Raw genomic sequence first — 25060 nt, 5'->3', positions numbered from 1 at the left:
TTCTAGGTGATCTTGCTGCCAGAGTCTTTCAACATCATGCTGCTGAGCCTTTCTGTGCTTACCTGCAATATCATAATTACATGTTAGCCTACACCACTATTAGATTCCAACATTCTGATGGTTACTATAAACTCCCAAGATGTTGCATTTTCTGGTCATACTTGCTGCGAGCAGTCTCTTTCAACATCTCTCCTGCTGCTCTTCTTTTCTTGCGCTCCCTAATCCTAACACCATGTTTAGCTTTACAAACACATTACATTCCAACATTTTCTGATGAGTTACTGCAGACTCACCAGATAGTTGAATTTTTTACTTGGTGATCTTGCTGCTATGTCTTCAAACCCCCCATCTGCTCCTGCTTTCTGTGTGCTCCTACCAGCTAAATAACATTAATATATAAGTTAGCGTACAGTATATTAGATTTCCAACATTCTGATGGTTACTACAGACTCCCATATGTTGGATAGTTCAGTGTAGATCTTGCTGCACGGAGTCTTTCAACAATCCGCAGCTAGATTTCATGTGCTCTACCTGCAATAGCATAATACATGTTTAGACCTATGACAGCCACGACAAGAGTGATATCGGATGTGATGCCTGATGTCCTATTAGATGTTCAACAGTTTGGGATAATTAGTACAGGAATTCCCAAGATGTTGAATGTTCTGGATGATATTGTGGGGGGGGGGGGGGGTGGGGGGGGGGGGGGGTGGGGGGGGGGGGGGGTGGGGGGGGGGGGGGGTGGGGGGGGGGGGGGGTGGGGGGGGGGGGGGGTGAAAGACGGTGAAATAATGAGTGCAGGTAAAATAGTGGAATAGGTAATAAAAAAAAGAGTTTCAAACAATAAAATAAACATTATTTTAAATGTTATTATATTGAAGCTACAACACAATAAATAAACAATGTTTTCTAAAACTAGTACTAGTATTAAGAAATGTATTTTAAGCAGTTTATCAATATTTGTTAATCGATAGAAGTAAATATGCACTTGTCAACAGATTGTGTATTTGGATGAACAGTTATTTGACATTACAGTTCATGTTTTCAGGATAGCAAATATATTCCCTGCTGGTAAAAGGTTTTGTGAGTTTGACAAAATAAATAAAATCCTGAAACATTTTGAAGTTTATATGAAATACTTATAACTTATATATAACCAAAAATAGAAATTTGGAAATGAATGATTTTTTGTAAAAACAAACTTAAGTGTAATTTTCATCAGCATTTTAATGCTGAGATATAAGAAATATAATTGTAATAAATTAAATCATATAATACTATAAGTAGTATGCTTATGCCATTAAAATATAATCTATAGAGCAACCTGCTTTTAAGGAATAGTTATAATATTCTTAAATCCATTGATGTAATACAAATTCATGGCAAAATTACAAGATTAGGCCATTTTCTAATTAATTAAAACACAATATAGGCTACATACAGTGGGTTCTGTGTAGTAGCCGAGTCCATGTGCAAACTTTTAAGTACACATAGATCAAAAGTCCAAGAAATATACAAATAGTATACATCACTTGGTGTAACATGTTGACTGCGATAGACAGACACTGTACAACGTGGAATCAGACTGAGAGTACTTAAGATCTCTCACTATAGAGTCGCAGTGAGAAATGCTTTAAAGAAATGCTATTATATTCATTATTAATATTTGGGAAGATCTAAATGACTGTACGATATCTTACTTCACGACTTATTATTGAAGTAGTTTAATATATCAAACATATGGAGGTTTTATTATTATCTCCATCATATCCTGAGTAACTCAACCTTTGCTTGTAGATGATATCGCTGCTACTCTCAGCATCAATATTAATATTATATGGAACTGTTATAGCAAACCATAGCAAACAATATGCTCTACAAAAAAATAATTAGAAATTACAACATATAAATGGAATACAATCTGTGTTTAAAATATACTAGTGTTATTATTTTTATTATATATCAAATAGGATTCTCACTATACAGAATTCTTTCCACACTAAAACAGATTATTTACTGAAAAACAAGTGCGTTCTATATCTCTGACTGGACTTTGTTTTAAATTAATCTGATGATTGACATAAGTGTTACTGCTAGTAGTTCCAGGACTGCTGTAAAGGCACGGACAAATCATACTAGGCTATCAAAAGAATGGGAAGTTTCATTATTAAATCAATCTTCACCAATAATCAGTATGAGAGCTTTTGAAAATTTGAAATTTTTTCCATTTTTATGCTTGCGGACAAACTCAGAGTTTTGTCTAAATATAAGTTGAAGCTGTTTACTGCATCAATAAAGATTTCGGTTGAGTAGCAACTGTCTTAGTTATATATCACTGATATAGACCAGGAAAAGAAGAGGTCCAAATACTAGCCCTTGGGGTACTTTACTACTGACCAATTTTAATGAAGATGGATCTAATTGGTTTAATTTAAAATTGTATTAGATTTCTGACAACTGGTATCTTTCAGTCAGATTTGATATCATCCAGTGCAAGGCCTTGTCTCAAACAAAATAGACTACAGCTTGCAGATGAGAATTTTAATGTATTAGTCAAATATATTAGAGAGGTCTTTGAGGCAGCTTAAAACCCAGTTTCTACAGTTTTAAAGGCATTTTTACTGTCATTTACAAAATCAATAAGAGCCAATTTATAGTTGACTGTACTGCTTTTGTTAAGATAGTTAAATTTTTGTTGTAGAGATAGCAAATTAGCTGCTCTTGTTAAATTAATTTAGATGTTATTGGAGAGGAGGATAATTCCTTTATGAAGATTAGTTTTAAGGAGAGCTTTAAAGGGAGTTTGAAGGAAGACACTCATGATGTGAGCGTGTGGCTTCAACGGCTCACGCTCACAAAATTTCAGAACTGACATACTAATTTTTTTCCCAATATTAAATTGATAAAAATTTAATTACGGAATCCCAAACATTGCACTGTACGGCAAGTTCTACTGTTAATTATTGCTGTTAAGTGTAGACTGATCTACATAAAAAGTAGTAGTGTGTGACATTACCTCCAGTGCTAAAAACACACACACACTCGGTAGCCTTGTCTTAATAAGCCAATAGCAAGATATCTAGTTTAACATAATTACCCCTTTTATATTTTCACCCAATAAGGATAAAAAAAAACTATACATACATAACTTATAAACTAATAAAAGCTGTTGTATTATACTTGGCCTACGGGATGTGGAGGGTTGCGGACGACGGGGTGGGACGCGCAGGTGACCCATGATGTGTACAAGCTCATAATGCGGCTGGTCACCGCGGGGGGACTGTGCGCGTTGTCGCAGTCTGATGTAGAAGGACCGACGTAGACGCTGGTCCCCACCCTCCACGTCCAAGTGGAATGGCAGAGAAGGCAGACGTGGAGGCGGTGTGGTAGTCCCATTAGACGAGTCAGAGCTGCTATCGTCAGGTGCTGTTGATCCTGTACAACAGTTACTCAGTTATTGTAACATGATGTGTACAAGCTAGTACTGTGGAAACTGTTTGTGTTGCCACTGTCTGATGTAGAAGGACCACTGTAAACGCTGGTCCCCACCCTGCACGTCAACAAATAGAATGGCAGAGAGGGCAGACGTGGAGGCGGTGCGGTAGTCCCATTAGACGAGTCAAAGCTGCTATCGTCAGGTACTGTTGAAAAACATTATTATGAATTTTTAAAGAAATGTACATTTGTAAAAGTTACAAACAATATAGTAAAAAAATCTTGGTCCTGCTATACAAGGTAGGTATTGTCGATGGCCAAGTGCAAAGGGAATTATAGAATAACATCTATCAATCGTTGATTAAAAATAACATTTAACCAATATTAGACAAAAACAGTTTTAAAAAGAAAAAATTGGTTGTTCCCATATATAAACTACCACAGGGCAATGTTAAAAACTGTAGAGGGAGGTGAAGAAAGTTCAATCCAGTGACACATCACGGACATTAAATTTGAGTTTAATGAGCAGCTGTCACAGAGCACTACATGAATAAGATTATACATTTAAATTTTATTAATGTATAAATTAGTAAAATGTGTATTAACTTGTATAATCTGCTTGTAAACAGCTTCATTAAACTAGGTTATTATGTTAATTTTATGTTAACTAGATTATTTGAAATTATTTAGAATTATTAAATATTTAAAGAAGGGTAAGGAATAGAATCTATTAATTATACAATAAGCAACAGGACTAATTAAAAGCCTTGCAGAGCTTTAGAAATTTCAGAAGTTTAAAATAAGGACTGATATTATTTTGTAAAAGAACATAAAAAGATAAATTTAACATAAAAGTTATACAGTTATATAGAAAAGAAAATCTAAATGAAAATAAATGATTCATGAGCTATCTCATCATTTTGTTTTGTTAATAATAACGCATATGGTACAATGTTTCCTAGTCTCCAAACAAATGAGCAACTATGTATTACAAAAAGAAGGGTACAAAATGTAAAACTTTATATATTTGACGAATGTCAGCTCCGTAATACCTAAAATAATTAAAAACCCTCTATTTGTTACAGTAACAAGATATTATGATTCATAAAAGAAAAGTTGGAAAGTTTTATGAAGAATATTAAAAAAAAATTAAAATAGAGAAATAAAAACGTGTAATTTCAATCTACATAATGAAGTAACTTAATATCTCCTCACAGAAAACTAGGTCAAAGCTCGTAACAACTTGTACATGTTAACTAGTTTCCAACGTTTAACGAGCAAAGCATTAACTAGACTATGATTTAATGAACAAAAATTTGTTTTTCCTTGGGAAATCTAATTATGTTTTCCATTTAAATTTAATCATGAAGAATGGAACCCAATTCAACATGGATATTTACATATATTCAAATATAATTGAATAGCTGTATTGAATAAAAGCACGAGTAATTATTTTAATACAAAATTTAGCGACTATTCATGTATTTTCCATTTTGAAGATCAATTAATCATTACACTACAGGAATTTGAAAGCATACTACCTACCTTTATATGTAGTAACAGCATATGCTGACGTACAAATCAAAAATCGTATAACAATTTTAAACTACTGATATATGATTTAAATTACAATGAAGGATTTATTAAAAAAGAAAATAAAAAAAGAAAAATAAAACGTTACTTCCCAAAATAAACATTTAAAATATTGATGTTTTTAAATTTAAATATACCATCTAGAATTACACCAGACAAAGAGTTGTGTAACAGACTTAGCTACAGATGCATGCAAAACAATAAGATGTAAAAATGCTTAGATGTAATCATAAATGTGAAAAAGGAATAAGAAGATGGTTAGTACCAAATATTTTACCTGTAGCAGTTAAGTCTTCCTCAGGAGTCAAGTTACGCTTCAGCTCATCGTAGTCTTCAAGGCAAGTCAAGTTATACAGAGATTGACCCATGAGCTCTATCTGTAAAACGAGTGGTAGTCATTAACTGACAAAGTTTTACTAGTTTGTAAAATGAAACAGACAAGTCAAATTGTACAGAGACTGATCCATGAGCTCTATCTGTAACATGAGTGGTAGTCATTAACTGACAAAGTTCTACTAGTTTGTAAAATGAAACAGGCAAGTCAAGTTGTACAGAGACTGATCCATGAGCTCTATCTGTAACATGAGTGGTAGTCATTAACTGACAAAGTTCTACTAGTTTGTAAAATGAAACAGGCAAGTCAAGTTGTATAGAGAATGATCCATGAGCTCTATCTGTAACATGAGTGGTAGTCATTAACTGACAAAGTTCTACTAGGTTGTAAAATGAAACAGGCAAGTCAAGTTGTACAGAGACTGATCCATGAGCTCTATCTGTAACATGAGTGGTAGTCATTAACTGACAAAGCTCTACTAGTTTGTGAACTGAAACAGGCAAGTCAAGTTGTACAGAGACTGATCCATGAGCTCTATCTGTAACATGAGTGGTAGTCATTAACTGACAAAGTTCTACTAGGTTGTAAAATGAAACAGGCAAGTCAAGTTGTACAGAGACTGATCCATGAGCTCTATTTGTAACATGAGTGGTAGTCATTAACTGACAAAGTTCTACTAGTTTGTAAAATGAAACAGGCAAGTCAAGTTGTACAGAGACTGATCCATGAGCTCTATCTGTAACATGAGTGGTAGTCATTAACTGTCAAAGCTCTACTAGTTTGTGAACTGAAACAGGCAAGTCAAGTTGTACAGAGACTGATCCATGAGCTCTATCTGTAACATGAGTGGTAGTGATTAACTGACAAAGTTCTACTAGGTTGTAAAATGAAACAGGCAAGTCAAGTTGTACAGAGACTGATCCATGAGCTCTATTTGTAACATGAGTGGTAGTCATTAACTGACAAAGTTCTACTAGTTTGTAAAATGAAACAGGCAAGTCAAGTTGTACAGAGACTGATCCATGAGCTCTATCTGTAACATGAGTGGTAGTCATTAACTGACAAAGTTCTACTAGTTTGTAAAATGAAACAGGCAAGTCAAGTTGTACAGAGACTGATCCATGAGCTCTATTTGTAACATGAGTGGTAGTCATTAACTGACAAAGTTCTACTAGTTTGTAAAATGAAACAGGCAAGTCAAGTTGTACAGAGACTGATCCATGAGCTCTATTTGTAACATGAGTGGTAGTCATTAACTGACAAAGTTCTACTAGTTTGTAAAATGAAACAGGCAAGTCAAGTTGTACAGAGACTGATCCATGAGCTCTATTTGTAACATGAGTGGTAGTCATTAACTGACAAAGTTCTACTAGTTTGTAAAATGAAACAGGCAAGTCAAGTTGTATAGAGAATGATCCATGAGCTCTATCTGTAACATGAGTGGTAGTCATTAACTGACAAAGTTCTACTAGGTTGTAAAATGAAACAGGCAAGTCAAGTTGTACAGAGACGGATCCATGAGCTCTATTTGTAACATGAGTGGTAGATATTAACTGTCAAAGCTCTACTAGTTTGTGAACTGAAACAGGCAAGTCAAGTTGTACAGAGACTGATCCATGAGCTCTATCTGTAACATGAGTGGTAGTCATTAACTGTCAAAGCTCTACTAGTTTGTGAACTGAAACAGGCAAGTCAAGTTGTACAGAGACTGATCCATGAGCTCTATCTGTAACATGAGTGGTAGTCATTAACTGTCAAAGCTCTACTAGTTTGTGAACTGAAACAGGCAAGTCAAGTTGTACAGAGACTGATCCATGAGCTCTATCTGTAACATGAGTGGTAGTCATTAACTGACAAAGTTCTACTAGGTTGTAAAATGAAACAGGCAAGTCAAGTTGTACAGAGACTGATCCATGAGCTCTATTTGTAACATGAGTGGTAGTCATTAACTGACAAAGTTCTACTAGTTTGTAAAATGAAACAGGCAAGTCAAGTTGTACAGAGACTGATCCATGAGCTCTATCTGTAACATGAGTGGTAGTCATTAACTGACAAAGTTCTACTAGTTTGTAAAATGAAACAGGCAAGTCAAGTTGTACAGAGACTGATCCATGAGCTCTATCTGTAACATGAGTGGTAGTCATTAACTGACAAAGTTCTACTAGTTTGTAAAATGAAACAGGCAAGTCAAGTTGTACAGAGACTGATCCATGAGCTCTATCTGTAACATGAGTGGTAGTCATTAACTGTCAAAGCTCTACTAGTTTGTGAACTGAAACAGGCAAGTCAAGTTGTACAGAGACTGATCCATGAGCTCTATTTGTAACATGAGTGGTAGTCATTAACTGACAAAGTTCTACTAGTTTGTAAAATGAAACAGGCAAGTCAAGTTGTATAGAGACTGATCCATGAGCTCTATCTGTAACACGAGTGGTAGTCATTAACTGTCAAAGTTCTACTAGTTTGTAAAATGAAACAGGCGAGTCAAGTTGTACTGAGACTGATCCATGAGCTCTATCTGTAACATGAATGGTAGACATTAACTGAAAAAGTTCTACTAGTTCGTAAACTGAAAGAAATACATAAAACATGTAACGAATAAAGAATCAAAACAAATTCAAAGTAGGATATTGATTGGTGCAAGCAATAGAACAAAGTTGAACTAGAGTTGCTGCTTTCTTCCATATTATCTATGATAGATTCCAATAATACCTAGAGATAAACAATACCAGTACTGGTATGTTATTTTAGAAGAATAAACAGTTTTTGTCATATTGTGGGGGCTATAGTGTTTTTATAATTTTCATCCAATGTTTCTTACAAAATTTAATTATACATTTCACAATGTATATTGGTTTTAACAGTTTTTCTAACATTAGGTACTATAAAACCAAAGCATGAATATGTGGAAGATTAGAAAATTTGGAATTGGTAAGTCAAGCAAACTGAGGTTCCCTTTAACTAACTCGTTATGAACACAAGATTTTAGGTAAATATCTGCATAAATTCCCATTGTAACTGGCCAAATTTACACCTAATTATATTTGATTTCTCTCTCCCATCCCCAATCTTTTATGTGGTCTGGATTAGTCTAGACAATATTGCAATAGTAATTTGGCTCTGTTTTAATGTGGTCCACTGTAGCGAGTTCAAAACCAACAATAACAAAATTTATCACACTTTATAAAGCCTTAGTTGTTGAAATTAACATTCATTGATTTTGAAATGAACTTTAATTTTTGAAAAGGCACAAAACAAAGATAAACCTTATACATATCCGGAGAACCATTCTTGTTTTCAAACCTCCAAATTGATAATTTATACAGTAATATAAATGAATTTTATAAACCGATGTGATTTACCTAAGATGAGATCTACAACTCTATAGGAAGACAAATAAACCAAAACCAGTTTATTCCAATGTATTTCTTAAATTGTAATAAATACTGGTGCAAACTTGGCTGGTATTATTTATTAATCACATTTACTATAGAATTTCTTTTAAGATACTTAATATGAAGTTTGGTTTTACTGAGCATATTTTCCAGACCCTCGACACAAAGCCACTGGCTGCCATGCAGGTCTCCCACCCATTGTGAGTTCTAGGTGTTCCTGGAAGAGCACCTGACTTCATGCTGTTTCTACTCTGTGGAAGAGTTTTTTGCCAGCTGAACTGACTATAGCTGTGTTTGTTAGTTAGTTGTGTTATAAAAATGTTACCGGTTGTTTCAATTAAATTTATACGTTTTCTTTTTATTTTTAGTTAAGTAACATTTACTATATTATTTGTTATGTTAAGAGTTTGTCATATAATTTTGTTACCTTCTTCGTATAATTGTAATTATAGTTGTAATTAGTATTTTATGTACATAAACAACTGTAATACAATATATACTGTTATCTACTACAAATCAAATGAAATGAAAGCATGACATTAACTCAAAAACCCGAGGATGTTGGGACAAACTATGATTAAATAGAAAAACCAAAATCTTAACTGGGATGAGAACATTTAAATGTCATAAGTATAGTATACAAATATTACAAGTATATATCTAGGTATGAGAGTGTATGTTATTTTTTAATTAATATTTATGATGAAATATAATTAATTCTTTATTTGGAACAAAGAGACCATATTAGACCTTGAAATCTATAAACTATTTGTCGGAATTATAAAATAAAATGGCATGAATTCAAGCGTTGGACTATTACAAAGGTATTGTTTACATTAGAGACATTGTAAATAATCCAAGCGTTTAACTTCAGTCCAATAATTTACAAGCATTGTACACTACTAAAAATATATTCTCTATTTAATGTTATCTTTACATTATGTTATCATTATATAAACTGAATTGTGGTTAACCCTTGTACTGTTAACACTTCACTGCTGGTTTATATTGAGTTGAGTGACAGCCAAAGCATAAGGACAGCAACAGTTTACAGGCATGTGTCTTTATAAAACTTGACCGTCTGACCCAGTTTTTTACACAAAATTATCTCATATTGAATTTAGAGATTGTAATCATTGTGTGCATCCAAACAAATAAAAAAGTATTACAAAATTCTCATCAACGCTTGATTACTTTATCAATGAAACACAACCTAATGCTGTACTTGAGTGATATGCCAGGTTTATACATGGCATATCAATGTGATTTCTGCACCTTTGGATCTGGGAAGAAATAAACTACCAAAAGCTGTAGTATTTCCTTTCTGGTAGAAGGTATATGGCATGGGAAGATATAACACATAAGTAGACTTGTAAGCGTGTTGTTACATTATGTAGTGTAATTCAGTGTAGTTCCATATATTTTGAAATATTTCATATTTTTATAAAATAAAATAAAATTTTCCAACAGTTAGATACGGCAGATTATTTTTCTATAGTAAAAAAATCCTAAAATATCTTATTCTCTATCCATATGAACATTTTTTGTACAATTTATAAATAAACAGTAATATTTTAACATTAAAAGAATGAATAATGAAAATTATTTCATTGTTACTCTATGTTGTATTTCATTCTCAGCAAAAAAATATGCAAATAACATAAATTAATATACAATTATATTACTAAAACTATTATTACTAAGCTCATACTAAAACACATGTTCTTCGTTGTTTACATGCACAATTGCTTTTCGTTTTACAATTTTAGTACTTACAGATTTTTTTAAGAATGTGTATAAAGTTTATTCTTTTTAATACCTACATGAAATTTGATACAAAATGGCTGTGTCTCTTATTTCTAACTTTTATATAAGCATGGTTCATGTCTTCTAATCACCTAATTGAAACTGTATTCGTTATTTAATCCTGACAAAAAATGTAAATATTGTCCTCTGTTCAATTTTCAGTAAATAAAAAAATGAAGCTTTAAGCTACAACGGAAAAAATTACTGCCACATCTAGGGTTAATATTAGCATTATCATTAGGCCTACATTTGTATATTACAAGTTTTACCAAGTGCACAAAGTAGTTTTTAAGAATTCTTCATTAATAATCTCTTGAAAGTACCTCTATCATAATAGAGTTCAATTTTCCATTTTGAACACACTTTGGTTCATCAACTTTGCACAGATGTACCAAACATTGTAAAATTATCACTATAATAAAGAGGGATTTAGCAGAACATAATTGTAATATAAGATTAATGTATGAATGTAATGGTGCCAGTGATGCTGAGGTATCAAGAATAGTGATAGGGCAGACGCAGAGGCAGAGGCAGGTCAGCACGTGCTGAGCCATCACAATACAGATGATTACTGGCGTCTGCAGCTCTCCAGGTAGCGGCGTTCATTACTCCAGCACTTGCTTGCGCACCGGCCTCACACTGTGTTCACCATCATCAATGAGATCCAAAATATCTACATAACTGGCTTCCACTACACAATCACACCCACAAACCTAATAATGGATACTATAGACATTCATTACTTCAGCACTTGCTCGCGCACCAGTCTCGCCATCATCAATGAGATCCAGAATATCCACATAATGTGCTTCCAGTACACAATCCACCTACGGACCTAATAATGTATACTATAGACATTCATTACTTTAGCACTTGCTCGCGCACCAGTCTCACCATCATCAATGAGATCCAGAATATCCACATAATGTGCTTCCAGTACACAATCCACCTACGGACCTAATAATGTATACTATAGACATTCATTACTTTAGCACTTGCTCGCGCACCAGTCTCACCATCATCAATGAGATCCAAGAATATCCACATAATGTGCTTACATTACAAGGTACACAAGGACGCCCAAAGACCTAATAATGACATTATTATAGACTGTTATCTTTGCAACTGTGCAGATGTCTGAGTGTTTCTACAAACTGTTAACATTTGGTATCAGAGACGTAACTAGGACTTGGATTTGGAGGGGGATATATCTGATTGAAGAACACACCGCACATGGAGGTATAGAATGAATCTAAATAAAAATAAAATAGAAAGGCCTAATTAAATGTAAAATATTAATTTTTAACTGCACATTTCAAATAAGTTGGATTGCTGTTATAGGTATATAAAAATAAATCGTTTTAGGGCTTTTTGGAGGGTTTTGTCCCCCTCATCCCTGCCTTTGTTATTTCACTGTGGTACACAGTGGAATTTCAACAGGTCACAAACATCAAGAATATGATTGTTGTAACACTTCAACATTAGAGCAATATAAAACCATCAAAACACTTTTTGTCCTTGTTGTATTTATATTACACAAAATCAATGTGTAATACAAATTTCTAACACTTTTGAACAGAAAGAACCATTAACTCAATAAACAGTAACTCAGAAGTATATTGATATGAACATGCACAAAAAATGAACACATAATTCTTTTTATCACCAATTGGCATCACTAGTGAAATGTACAATAGGAAAAAAGATATTAACTCTTTTCTTGGCAGTCCTACAAATCCTGACATACAACCTCAAAGTCACACCAAGTCTTACTCCTGATAAGTTCATGGACCTTCTTGTAGATTGGCCGGAGACGCAGAACAACACTTTCCTGTGGTCATTGCAGGTGATTTTAATGTCTGGGCTGTTGAATGGAGACGCAAGAAAACTAACTCAAGAGGCAAAGCAATATTAAAGGGGATATTGTGCTTAGAGGTTGTACTCCTAAACAACGGCGAGCGGAGATAAGAGCTTCAATGTAGAACTCACTTTTATCAGTGATACTCTTGCACGAAGGAACAAACTCTTGGTGATATAAAAACGAAGGCGCTGGATATCTTCATCCTCAATGATCATCGACTGATTTCTTAGGAGATTTTGAGTAATCGAGAGCATCTCTCGAGACCCCATTGGATAGGACGAACTCACTCGGATGGAAGTGCAGTATGTTCAGTGAAACATTGTTCTGTGAAGCATTGGAGAATACAACATTGGCATGGGAAGTATGACGGATACAGTGGAAGAAGTCAAGTTGCGGGTCGTCAAGGCCTGCGATGCTACCATGCCTCGGAAGTCTTCCACTAATCAGCTCCCACCTGTGTACTGGTGGAATGATAGGGTCACTGTGCTCCGTCAAGAATGCATCCAAGCGAGGAGATGGTATAATCACAGGCGAGGAAAACCTGATGCTGATGAACTTGAAGCCAAGAAAAGGAGGCACAACGTCAACTGAAGAAATCAGTTAAGCTCAGTAAAAAGCAGTCACGGGATTAGCTCATCGAAGAAATTGAAGTTGTCCCATGGGGACGACCCAACAAAGTAGTTATGACACTGCTGAAGAATCTACAGATGCCATCTTTCACGAGTGAGAAGCTGCTCAAAAAGATCGTCTCAGCGTTGTTCCCACAATAAACCAAATATGAATATCTCATCGAGCAGGTCAAGGGGGAATACATACAAACAGTGATTGGTGAAGAACTATATAAGATCTGCGCGAAAGTCGGAAACAAAAATACCCCAAGGCTCGATGGAATCCCAAACATCACTCTTAAGGCAACCATCACCGCAGAACCAGGAATATTTCTGGATATGTTCAATGCATGTCTCAAGGAAAGAATATTTCCTACAAGATGGAAACTGCAGAGATTGGTATTTGTACCGAAGGGAAAGAAGCCACCAGATGTACCATCCTCATACCGTCCACTTTGCATGTTGGATTCAGCTGCAAGATCTTGGAGAGGATCATCCATGGCAGAATGGAGGAAGTAGCTGAGAATCATTTATCAAACCAGCAGTATGGCTTCTGGAAGGGCTGCTCCACAATCAACGCTATTAAACTGTTGGTCAATACGGCTCAAGAGGCGATCACCGACAAAAGATGGAAAGGTGGACAGAAGCAGTATTGCCTGGTAGCAACTTTATACATAAAAAATGCCTTCAACTCAGCCAAATGGAATTGAATCATGAGATCCCTGAAAAGGATGAGTGTCCCAGAATACCTTACAGGAATAGTTGCCAGCTACTTCATGGACAGGATCCTTAAATATGACACAGAAGTCGGTCCCAAGGAGTATTGGGTGACAGGGGGTGCTCCTCAGGGCTTAGTGCTGAGGCCTCTCCTTTAGAGCATCATGTACAATGGAATTTTAAGACTGAAGCTACCGAGAGAAGTGACACCTATGGCTTTTGTGGCATTGGCAATCGCAGGGAAGTCCCTTAAAGACATTGGAAATCTTTTTGTTATTGCCTTTGCAATAAGCCACGAGTGGATGAAATCAGTGAGACTGGCGCTGGCACATCACAAGACCAAGGCCTTGTTAATCACCAGCAGGAAGAAGATGGAAACCATCAAGCTACGAGTCGGCGATCAAGAGACTTCCCGATCATTTATTAGGTATTTGGGAGTAAGGATCGACGCACGCCGGGTATTTCCGGACGTACTTGCATAAATACAAGCATGAGAACTCCCGGAGTGCCTCTCCTGCAGTGGAGTGAACGAGAATGCGGAGCAAGTGTTCTTTATGTGCCCCCAATTCAAAGCACAGAACGCAGAACTAGTGGTTGTCGCAGGAAAATAGATTACCCCGGAGAGCATCCAATGACCAGACCAAGCCCGACACAATAAAGTGCTTAAACGCATTTTCGTCTCCTCAAAAAAAAACCTCCAAATCACATCTGCTATAATCGGGAAAGAGATAAACTGGGGTGAGCAGGATGTCAGTAGCCATGGAGGATTTATGGCAGAGCATGAAACATATCTCTAGAAAGAAGTGTGTCAGCATAATCACATAATAACTGTAATATGTGTTGTGTTAGTAATTTACTGTGTACTATATGTGACAGACAGTAAGAAATCATGTTTTAGTATAAATAAGTCAACCTCACAAATTAGAGCATGCAATTCTGTATCCGTATATCTCTATAAATGTATTACATTAATTGTTATTTGTAATGTTTTAATATAAGGGAGGAGGAATTGTACCGAAGTGATATAAACAGAAGGGATATAAGAAGATTGAGATTTATTTACAGAATCTGATAGAGGAAAAGGAAACTTAGTAAACACTAACAAGAGTGCCAATCAGAGTTCATTCAATACTGCATTGGTATTTTGTTTGGGTAGTGACAGAAGGCTGGAACATCTACAATTCAGAACACCAACTGATCTATAATCTACTTTATCTGAGGTTTTATTGAATTTTCAATATTTTCACTTGGTATTATTATCACATACCATATCTATTGTTTGTTATTAGGAGAAGATAACAAATTGCACAATACAATTGCAGCAAACATTGATGTTGTCCTACTAATATTTTTATAGCATGCTAAATTAAAAGGGTTAGCACTCACAACAAAGAAAAAGTAAACTGACAGACAGCAGATGTTACAACACTATACTGAACAGTGCTGACAGCATGTGATGTTGCCATGACAACCAGACAGATGGATTAGGACACCTTTACCTATTAATAATACTGATATGGTGTGAATTAATAAAATTATTAATATACTCTCGTTTAAGAATAGTTTTTATTATTAAGAATGTCATGAAATTTTATAATTAACAAGTAGAAAGTGGATGGTAGTATCAGAACATGTCACAAGAACAGGAAAGTGAGACTGTCTTATCTTTTGTTCCTTCCTGGTGTTCTATCTTTTACTGATAATAGAAGTATATGATGATAAGGACTGGTCAGGTCAGTTTAAAATGATTCCTGGAAAATAGAAGAATATATATTCTTAATTTAGCTAAAATAATACCAGATATATTTTTAAATGACAGTATAATGATAGGAAACAAGTAAATAAATAGGAAAGGACAAGAATAATGGGATAGACAGTGGTAATAACCACAGTGTAATACACTGCACTTGGAAAGCACCAGGATAAAAGACTACCTGGTCCTTTGCAGCTCTGAATAACATCTCTACTAAAATTAATTGCCGCTTCTTCAAAGAACCCTAAGTAACAACCTGATGATTGACTATCTCAAAGTTACAGTATACATAGCAATCGACTCTATTTACCACATGAGTTTCAATATCACATTTTTATGCAAAGAGTAAAGATAAAAATAATAGAGTGAAAAGTCAGTGGCAGAATTTGATTTCAACTCAATCTTGCTTTATACACTCAATAACTCACCGGAGCTTTTATTATTTCAACATTTATATGAAACCTGACTTAATGAAAAAAATATGTTAATCTATCATGTTGCAAAATATCTCGAAAAAGATTTATCTGTAGACTTGAAATTTTGCATGAAAACTTTTTTTTCTACATAGACAAAAATGAGCTGATGGTTCGTGTCCAACCATGAAATTTGGCTTAGCATCATAACAGTCTGTCACTCAATACACTGACATAACTTCTTTTTTTCTGTTGGGAAGACATAAAAATTTCTTTTCTGTATGATTGTCCAACTGTCTATCTGTCTACAGGACATCTCAAAAACTGTTACGCATCATGTGTGACTTCTTCCTACACTGTTATTCCTAACTTGTCTCGTATAACACATTTTTCATCTAATTTCATGTAACATTTTCGGTGAAACTTTGTTGGTGTCAGTTTTAGTCTGAAATTATTTTGTAATATACTATATGAATAAATAGAACGTGGCCTTTAAGCATTTTCAATTATTTGAATTGTGGGATTTCAGAAAAAAAATACTTTGTGAACTAAACACAATAAATGACTTTATTAGTAATCCATTAATTGTATTCCCACATCATGGTTATGGCATGCCAGATTAGTCTAGAATGCGGATGTAGTTTATGTGATCCAATATCACTACATCTCAAACGTCATATATTATTCATTACTTTATTGACCAAGATTATGACTAGTTTTCCAGGACCAAATGCAGTTACACATTTTTTCAGTCTATCTCAAAAACTGTGTTTCCAAAATTACATGAACGTAACTAACCAGTAAATAAACCTAATCTGCCATACAAGAAAATAATTTATACTTACATAGATTTTATCTAAACATTTTAATTTTCTATTTTAATAAAAAGAAACCTACATCCTGCAATAGGTGAGAATATTATAACCACAGTTCAACAATGTAGTGTAATAATCAGCTGATTACAGCAGCTAAAATTAAAACAGCTGATTGATGTAGCTCACAAACAGTGCTGTCACATAATTACATTGGACATTGTTTAGTGCTGGGATTTTTAAAAGCACATTATCTCCCTTATTCATCAATTGATTTTCTTGAACTTGGTATCATTGGATTTGTAATTACATTGTTTAACTAAAATGTAATAATTGTTACTTTTTTAATATATGCAATTTTTAAGATGTTTGTGCTTAGTTTTAGGAAGCCCCCATTTAAAAATAAAGCTATATGAAAAATTTCAGCTCATTACAATAAGGTGTAATCAAATTAAAAATAGTTAAGTGAAAAAAAAACAGCAAGTATTTGAGTAATCATTGAGCTTTAAAAAGTTTTAACATAAAATTTTGGTTTGTCTTTGATCCAGAAATAATACCTTAAAATATTGGTAGAGAGTTCTGGGACACTGTATATACACACATATTTATATAAACAGGTTTTTCACAGAAGGGTGTCATAAACTTCTGTGGGTGATAGTATTCATTATTTCAAACAAAAAATGTCTTGTTTAGCTGCTAGCCGCCATTTTGTATTTTTTATAAGAAAATTATTTTCTCTGAAACTAGTTAAGCTAAAGAAAGAAACCAAATTTGGCTCAAAGATTAGAATAGATAAGAGGAAGATTTAAAAAAATAGTGTCATATTACTTAATATTAAGAAAATAGTATCTGTTAAAAAGTTGTAAAAAAGCTGATGCCTAACAAAAGACGATATTTGCTGCTTCCGGCTCGTGCAAGACTACCTTGAAAGTGAGTGTTAATGATTGCTTATTAGTGGACGGTTTTCGTTGAAACAAGTACCGTTGCAAATTTAATAAACATCTTAAAATAGTTGATATATATATATATATATATAGCCTATATATCCTTTATGGAATATGCCTCATTTTAAAGATATGATCGATACACATCAAAACCGTTTTTAGTTTTACTAATATTTTTATTGGTTATTCATAGTAAGTCCTACATTTTTGTACCTAATTATTTTAAAACCAAAATAGTTTAACATTTACAAGAAACCTAACAAGCGTTTAGATATGTATTAATCCATATTTGTCAAAGTTCATTGATCTATATTACTGGCATAAGGGCATAAACACTTTTGAAGTTTCACATAGTTCTTTTGCAGTAAAATAGAGGTCTAAATGTAGCTCTTATGTTGTCTCTGTACAGTCCATTCATGCAAAGTTCAAAAAAGGAGTGCATATTAAGTTTATTTTCTGCCACAAGCATCTCTTTCTTAATCTCTTACAGGAACTATAACAAACTTCAAGCCTTACATCCCATAAGGACAATAATCAAGATTAATATAAGTTGAGCACTTGTTTTAATTATAATAGATGAGTGATAAAAAAAATTGAATTATTAAAAAAACAAATTTTGTGATGTGCTCCAAGTATGGTTTGCAACTATTTTAATGAAATTCATACTGCTCTGAAAATAAATAAGTTATTCTCGAATATTAATTTACCCAGTAAACTGTTCTATTAGGTGATCCAAAACAGTTAGTGATTCTTTCAAATAAATAATATGAAATTTTCCTCAGTCTCTGGAATAAAGAAGCAGAACAATCTAATCTTAGCTAGACTGCCAATTTAACAAACCAAGCTCTTGAATGTTCCCTACAAGTTCTCGGTAACAGAATTGCTTTTTCAGCTTTGAAAAGAGTTTCAGTATAACATACCGCATCCTTTTAAACCTTCAAAACATAAAAAACAATATTGAAAGTTAAGTAGTCCCATGTACTTCTACAATGATATTATATGTTTTAAACTCCTGAAGAGGAAAATAGAAACATTCTACACGTTTTTTTATAGATCAATAACCAATTCATTTTGGGAGGAAAAACATAGTTACAGCTCCAACGCAGAACTTTCCTGCCAGCAAACTACACTGAGGACTTTTCACTTCTGACCAAACACGGTATAATGATTAATGTTAAAATAAGGTCTTTAAAATATTCTTTGTTGGAAGTTTCTTTCTGACGATGGAAGGATTACAGGAAACAGGATTTTTCCGGACATTTACCATCATTCAGTGATATTAAAAATCAGAAACACTACATTTTGAGATCTGCAATCTGATAAATGGTAAATGATTGGTAGGTTGATGCAGGCCTATTGTGACCTGAATTATGTATTTCAGTTTTAATGATTATTTGGTGTTTTTTTAAGTGCACTTTTTAAAGTTAGTGAAGTTGACACAGAACATGGTGGTTGTGATTCCTAATTTGTGGGTGTCACAACGCTCTGGTACGATTTGTTTAGATTTGTTTATTTTAACCTAGATAAAATTATGTGTTAGGTTAGTTATTACCTGAAAAAGAGATCAGATTGCAAATCTTTGCACATAGTAATACAGATTTTTTGTATCGCAGAACAATGGCAAACGTCCGGAAAAATCCTCTTTCTTAAACATTAAACTTTATTAAAATTCTAGTCTAAAGTAATACCACAACTACAAAACCATAAATTGTTAGGACAACTCTGTGATACTTGTAACAAACCTGAGTATGACCAAGGAGCTTCTCAATGGTGTGAGAGATGAAGATAATGCGTCCAGCTCCATTGACAATCATCAGCATGCCATCCATCTCCTGAAACATAGCATTACCTTACAGTACTCTCTGCACCATCCATGCTGATCCATATTATTAACTGAGCATTAGCGAAGCCTATCACTCGTGGGGGTGGAAAAATTTCATTTCTATCTGCCTGCCTAAACGATACCTGAAAGACAAACTATACACTCGAACTCGTGCATGTAGTTTCATTTCTATACAAGTAAAACTGAGTTTGATTATAGTACATGTTACCCAATAGAATTTAACTGGGCATTAGCAAATATTTTACTTTGGCCTTATGAGTAACCATGATGACAAAGAGAAATAGCCCCCCCCCAAAAAAAAAAAACTCCAAAGACATGGTATTTATCAATTAATCTGGTTTATATTCTGTAATTTTTAAATGAAATAAAAAAATGATAAATAATCTAAATATTTTAATAAAATGTTTTGAAATATTCCTGGGGAATGATTTGTAACCTCCTTTTAACTTACTCAAACTGTTGTATTAATGAATCTGGTCTTGATATTTAAATTAAATTGACTAGTTAACATTTTTTTATCTAAATGGATTCAGTTATCAACCTAATAAATAACCAAATTATATTTAATAACAAAAATTTTTAATGATTGTAAATAAAAATAATAAGATTTGGTTTAAAGTTAAAGAAGTAGTAGCAGAATATTAAGAGTATATAAATATGACACATGCAATTTTATTAAATGTTAATGATAGTGATAAAATCTTATATTGTGATGTAAATAGCCCACAATACATATATATCTCCCCTCTAATAATCTTCATCTCTATACAGTTTCTTTTTTTTGTAACTGATATTATACATCAATTTAAGATAAAATAAAAAAGAAGCAAAATTTGTTTTAAAGTGAGATAGAAAAGAAGTTGTATCTTCGATAAAAAAATTTTCAAAATACAAATTTAAAAATAAAAACAAAATATTAAAAGATGAAATAAAAAAATTAACAAATTGAATACAATTTAAAATCTAAAATAATTAAATAATTGAAAACCTTTTATAATTTGTAAAAATTTGACAACTGGTTATTAGGGAAGAATAAAAAAAATCTAAACAAAAAAAATCTCCATTTACAAAATTCAAACTGAGACAATACATTTTAAACTGATTCCAAACAGATTTGACAATATTCTCAACAGATTTTATATTGATTTCCAGCTAATGTAGACCGACCCTTAACAGATTTTAAATTCATTTTGTTTGTGTATATAATTGTCAAGTTTAATGGAGTTAGAAGAAATAAACTGTGTTGGAGAGTTAAGGCTGAAAGAATATATGAAATTAATTAAATTAGAAGAAAATAAGAAATACAATATTTTGAATTTAGAGAGAATTTGCTTAAACAATCACTGAAGACTTGGGATATTTAATGAATTTACTTAATACAGTGTTAAGTGTTAGAGATGATAAAAGGATTAAAGAAATGAATAAAAAAAGATAAAACTATGCTGGAATGTTGTTGGGGAAATGACAATTAAGGATAAAGAACGTATTAAGTTTAATTTCATAGTATACAGAATTTTTCATTACTTAAAAATTTTTTTATTCCTTTACATATTTTATATTAAATTTTTTGAATGTTCATGATGTTATAACAGCAGACAGTATACAATGTAAGCACTACTTTAAAAATATTTTAGAATTTTTTATTAGAAATATAGATAAAACTACTTTTAAAATATTTTGAGATTTTCCATTCATTTTTTGGTAGGTATAACTATGGAGCATTAAAATTATGATTTCTGTTTGTTTCCATAGATTCATTTATGGAGGGAGATTAGAATGATATTTTACATTGATATTCTATTGTCTCCCAAAGTAGCCCAGAAGTCCCATATTATTATCTAATGGGCTCATATACCCAGTTTCTAATTTTGACAAATTTGTATTAGAACAGAAAATTGAATACAAATTTTTCTAATATCTCATGAAAAATTATAGCTCTATCTAACCAGAAATATTGATGTTTGTGCAGTAGAAAAACTTATAGTTTTAATTTCACTGATTCTAAGTTGAACCGAAATGAGAACCTATATTCCAAGTGATTACACCTCACAAACACTAACTACATATAACATAGCTAATCAAGCACAATGCATGAAAACATAATTTATACATTTTTGCCAATCACTCTCTCTGCACCAAGATATGAAAAATATTTTATCAATAAGAAGTCCCCACCTTTTTCTTCAATACACTAACTGACCAAAAAATTAAGGACAAGAGGGTTAAAGTATATGTATGTTTAATATTTACTTTGTGAAAGTAAATATAAGAAATATATAACAAATATTAAAATACAAACAGCAACACATTTTACTAAGCCTCCTTTGATCAAAATTGTAAGAATTACTTTTTACATGGTTATGTGTAACATGGGGGATTACGTTGGTTTGCAAGCATAATGTATCTGACAGGTATATAATCAAATAGTAAATGTAAAATACAAGAGATTTCTTTTAAAGTTCAGTTTTATTTTAGCAAAGTGTACAGTAAAATTACTGCCATGTAAAAATGAACTGTTTATCCCATGTTATTTAATAGTAAAGGTCAGAACACTAATTACTTTGTCCTACAATTTTTATTTTGTGGCTCACAAACCTTACTACTTAATCTTACTATCAGCGTTCACTTATGTTAAATTTAATGTTTAGTCAAATAATGTTAATAATATCCTGAATATACTGTAGTGACATAAAATAACTTGATAATTTAAGTGTTATTTCCTTGCCAAATAAGTTATCTATCTCCTTGTATTTTTAAAGCTTTTCTACGAATTACTCCAAATGTATTAAGACATTAGTGCTTATGGAGTTTGATAATGTAATTTCTTGTTAGTTCCACAGTATTACACAGATAGTATGTATAGAACAAGCCAATTATTAATGTCTTTCTTGACAGTAATGTTACAATAATTGAGAGTAAATAGAATACTTTGACTGAAATGCACTTTCCTATTGTATACTGATGGACAAACAAACTGTTATTGCAAATAATAGTAACCAAGTTCACTTCTTGTTGTCAACTACATAAATGAAATGTGTGACGTACATATCCGAGGTAAAACCCTTTTAATGTTATTATAATTTACTAACCGGCGCTTTTTTGTTAAAGCATGATATTGACGATGACAATAGGAGGTTCAGACAATCGTTAGAACATATTACAAAAATAGAACACTGCATTTCGAGGACTGAAATCTCTGCTCTTCATCTGATGCCATAAAACCTTAGGGGATAAGATTAAGTACGCACAAAAATGTTTAAAAGTTAGAATGTTTTATACACGGGTAACCGTGGTCGCTATCTGCATATCACACAGTTTCCATACTTATATAATGCATTCTCTATATATTAAAGTATAAAAACAATGTTCAAGGTGACTGCATAGTTAATAACCTTGGTCATGTTACTACTGCTGGCTAGAATATTCACGGCATGACTTGAATTAGAGCAGCTAACAAATACTCGTGCAGCGCTGTCCCGACCTAGACAATTAAAAAAGTGTATCGTTGTGTTTTGTAAATACTCAGGGATTAGTTAATAACCTTAGCTATGTTACAGGATTTAAAGTAAAGGAACCAACAAGATACTCGCGCTGCACTGTCCCGACCTAGACAATTACACTCAATTTATATTTGAGGTTAAATACTCGTCAGGGATTAGTTAATAACCTTAGCTAAGTTATAGGATTTAAAGTAAAGGAACCAACAAGATACTCGCGCTGCACTGTCCCGACCTAGACAATTACACTCAATTTATCTTTGAGGTTAAATACTCGTCAGGGATTAGTTAATAACCTTAGCTAAGTTATAGGATTTAAAGTAAAGGAACCAACAAGATACTCGCGCTGCACTGTCCCGACCTAGACAATTACACTCAACTTATCTTTGAGGTTAAATACTCGTCCGGGATTAGTTAAAATATTTACAATACTTTTGGCCACTCCTACTTGTAGTAAACTACTAAACAATCGTACGCTGCCTTTGTGTAGAGGGTAAAGCGATCGGTATTGATCACGTGACTGCGAAGTACTAACGCAGCTTGTGTATGCTCATAAACACGTACTGGCGAGTTTGTCTGCTGACTCTTCATTAGAAGACAGCTGAACGAGGACTTCCGGAACATGCAGTATTCCTCCGATACCAACGCTTTCATTTCATATTATTTTACAAATCAAACGAATTAGTAGGTAAGGCTATTATGACGTGTGTCATGTATCTGTATCTGTGTTTCCTCCAAAACAAGTAGTCTGTAATGAATGGAGAACTGAACTTGCCATGTTAGAATTAAAAAGTTTCAAATTCAGGAAATTCACTGTTCTCTTATCGCGAAAACAGCGAGTAGGTTCCCTCAGTTTCTGGATGGTAGCGTGCACCAGACAGGACCGAGGCGCGGCGCTGCGTGGCGGGCAGGACGCGGTGGGCGTGTAGGAAATGCGCACGGCGGAGCTACAAGGATAAGTTGCGAAACCGCCACTCAACATGAAGACCATTGCGGTAGGTTAGAGTCGTCGTGCACCAGCGCGCACGGATCTGCGCACCCGTTCCCGCGTACAGCCCGCGCCCATCACTACTGGCTACATTCCTGCACTAATCGCTCTGTAGTCGCTGCCACAACAGGACGGAAACAGATTTAATTGGCGTGGAGTTTGGTCGGTAGTTTTCCCACTGGCAAACGTCCTAGCCGCTGCACCGCCCCGACACTAACAGTTGCGCGGCAACTTTGTTCAGTAATATTGCTCTCTCACGCAGAAACTGTAATGAACCAATTTGTAAACAAACACATGTTAGTTTTGGAACTTATTTCCAAACTTTGTTTCAAAAGAAAAAGAAGTGAATACAATAATATTACATTAATAATTCATTTTACATTATGATGATGTGAAACAACTCTCCAACTAGCAATGATTAGTGATGTAATCTGTTTAGGAAGCCACACAAATCATATTTTAGACACGACGTGTAAATGATTAGTAATCTACAGTACCTTGTGTTAACAAATCTCTATCTATGAATCACGACTGTAATTCCTAACAGACATCGTTATACAATTATAATAAATTAGACAGTGATATAGAATGTGTTACGATAAAAAATCACAACGGATACTTCCGATACACGTGGCTGAGTTAACACCATCCACGTTCGGTATATGTGTAATGACAGAGTATTTAAGCCGAGATTTTTGTAAATGAAACTTATTGTTACTATTCAGTAATGATAAGCCAGTAGTGAGGTTGCACATGCTTAACCCTTCTGGTGAATCAGTATATATTTTTAAACAGTGTACGACAACAGTATAATCCGTATTATCCTACTGGTACATATACAGTATAGGACACCTCAGTATATATTGTGTCAGTGTCATGATGGTCTCAACACTCTTGAGGCAAACGAGAGTTAAATACCGTCTGGTTGAGGTTGTTTCAGGCGGGTTCGTTGAGCAAACTTACATGGTTTTGTGGTCAGCCTCATTTCAAGGTCATAAGTACACATTCGTGGAGCCAACATTTGTAATAGTCCACTTTAAGGGAATCATCTTTATTTAGGA

General features: G+C 33.6%; 1 protein-coding gene across 1 annotated transcript in view; it reads right to left on the bottom strand.

Moving 5' to 3' along the window:
* Nucleotides 1–801: 801 nt before the first annotated feature.
* Nucleotides 802–25060, bottom strand: part of LOC124358667 (aryl hydrocarbon receptor nuclear translocator-like protein 1) — a 172111-nt gene continuing 147852 nt past the window's right edge. Inside the window, exons 4-6 of the mRNA XM_046810974.1 lie at nucleotides 19414–19503; nucleotides 5306–5405; nucleotides 802–3435 (exon numbers count right to left, since the gene is read on the bottom strand). Coding sequence (XP_046666930.1) covers nucleotides 3080–3435; nucleotides 5306–5405; nucleotides 19414–19503 — 546 coding nt within the window. The 3' untranslated portion in view covers nucleotides 802–3079. The remainder of the gene's footprint in view (nucleotides 3436–5305; nucleotides 5406–19413; nucleotides 19504–25060) is intronic.

Source organism: Homalodisca vitripennis, chromosome 1 (assembly GCF_021130785.1).
Source record: "Homalodisca vitripennis isolate AUS2020 chromosome 1, UT_GWSS_2.1, whole genome shotgun sequence".
NCBI lineage: Eukaryota > Metazoa > Arthropoda > Insecta > Hemiptera > Cicadellidae > Homalodisca > Homalodisca vitripennis.
Note: the sequence above shows the minus strand (reverse complement) of the source record. Positions and strands in the feature narration are given on the sequence as shown.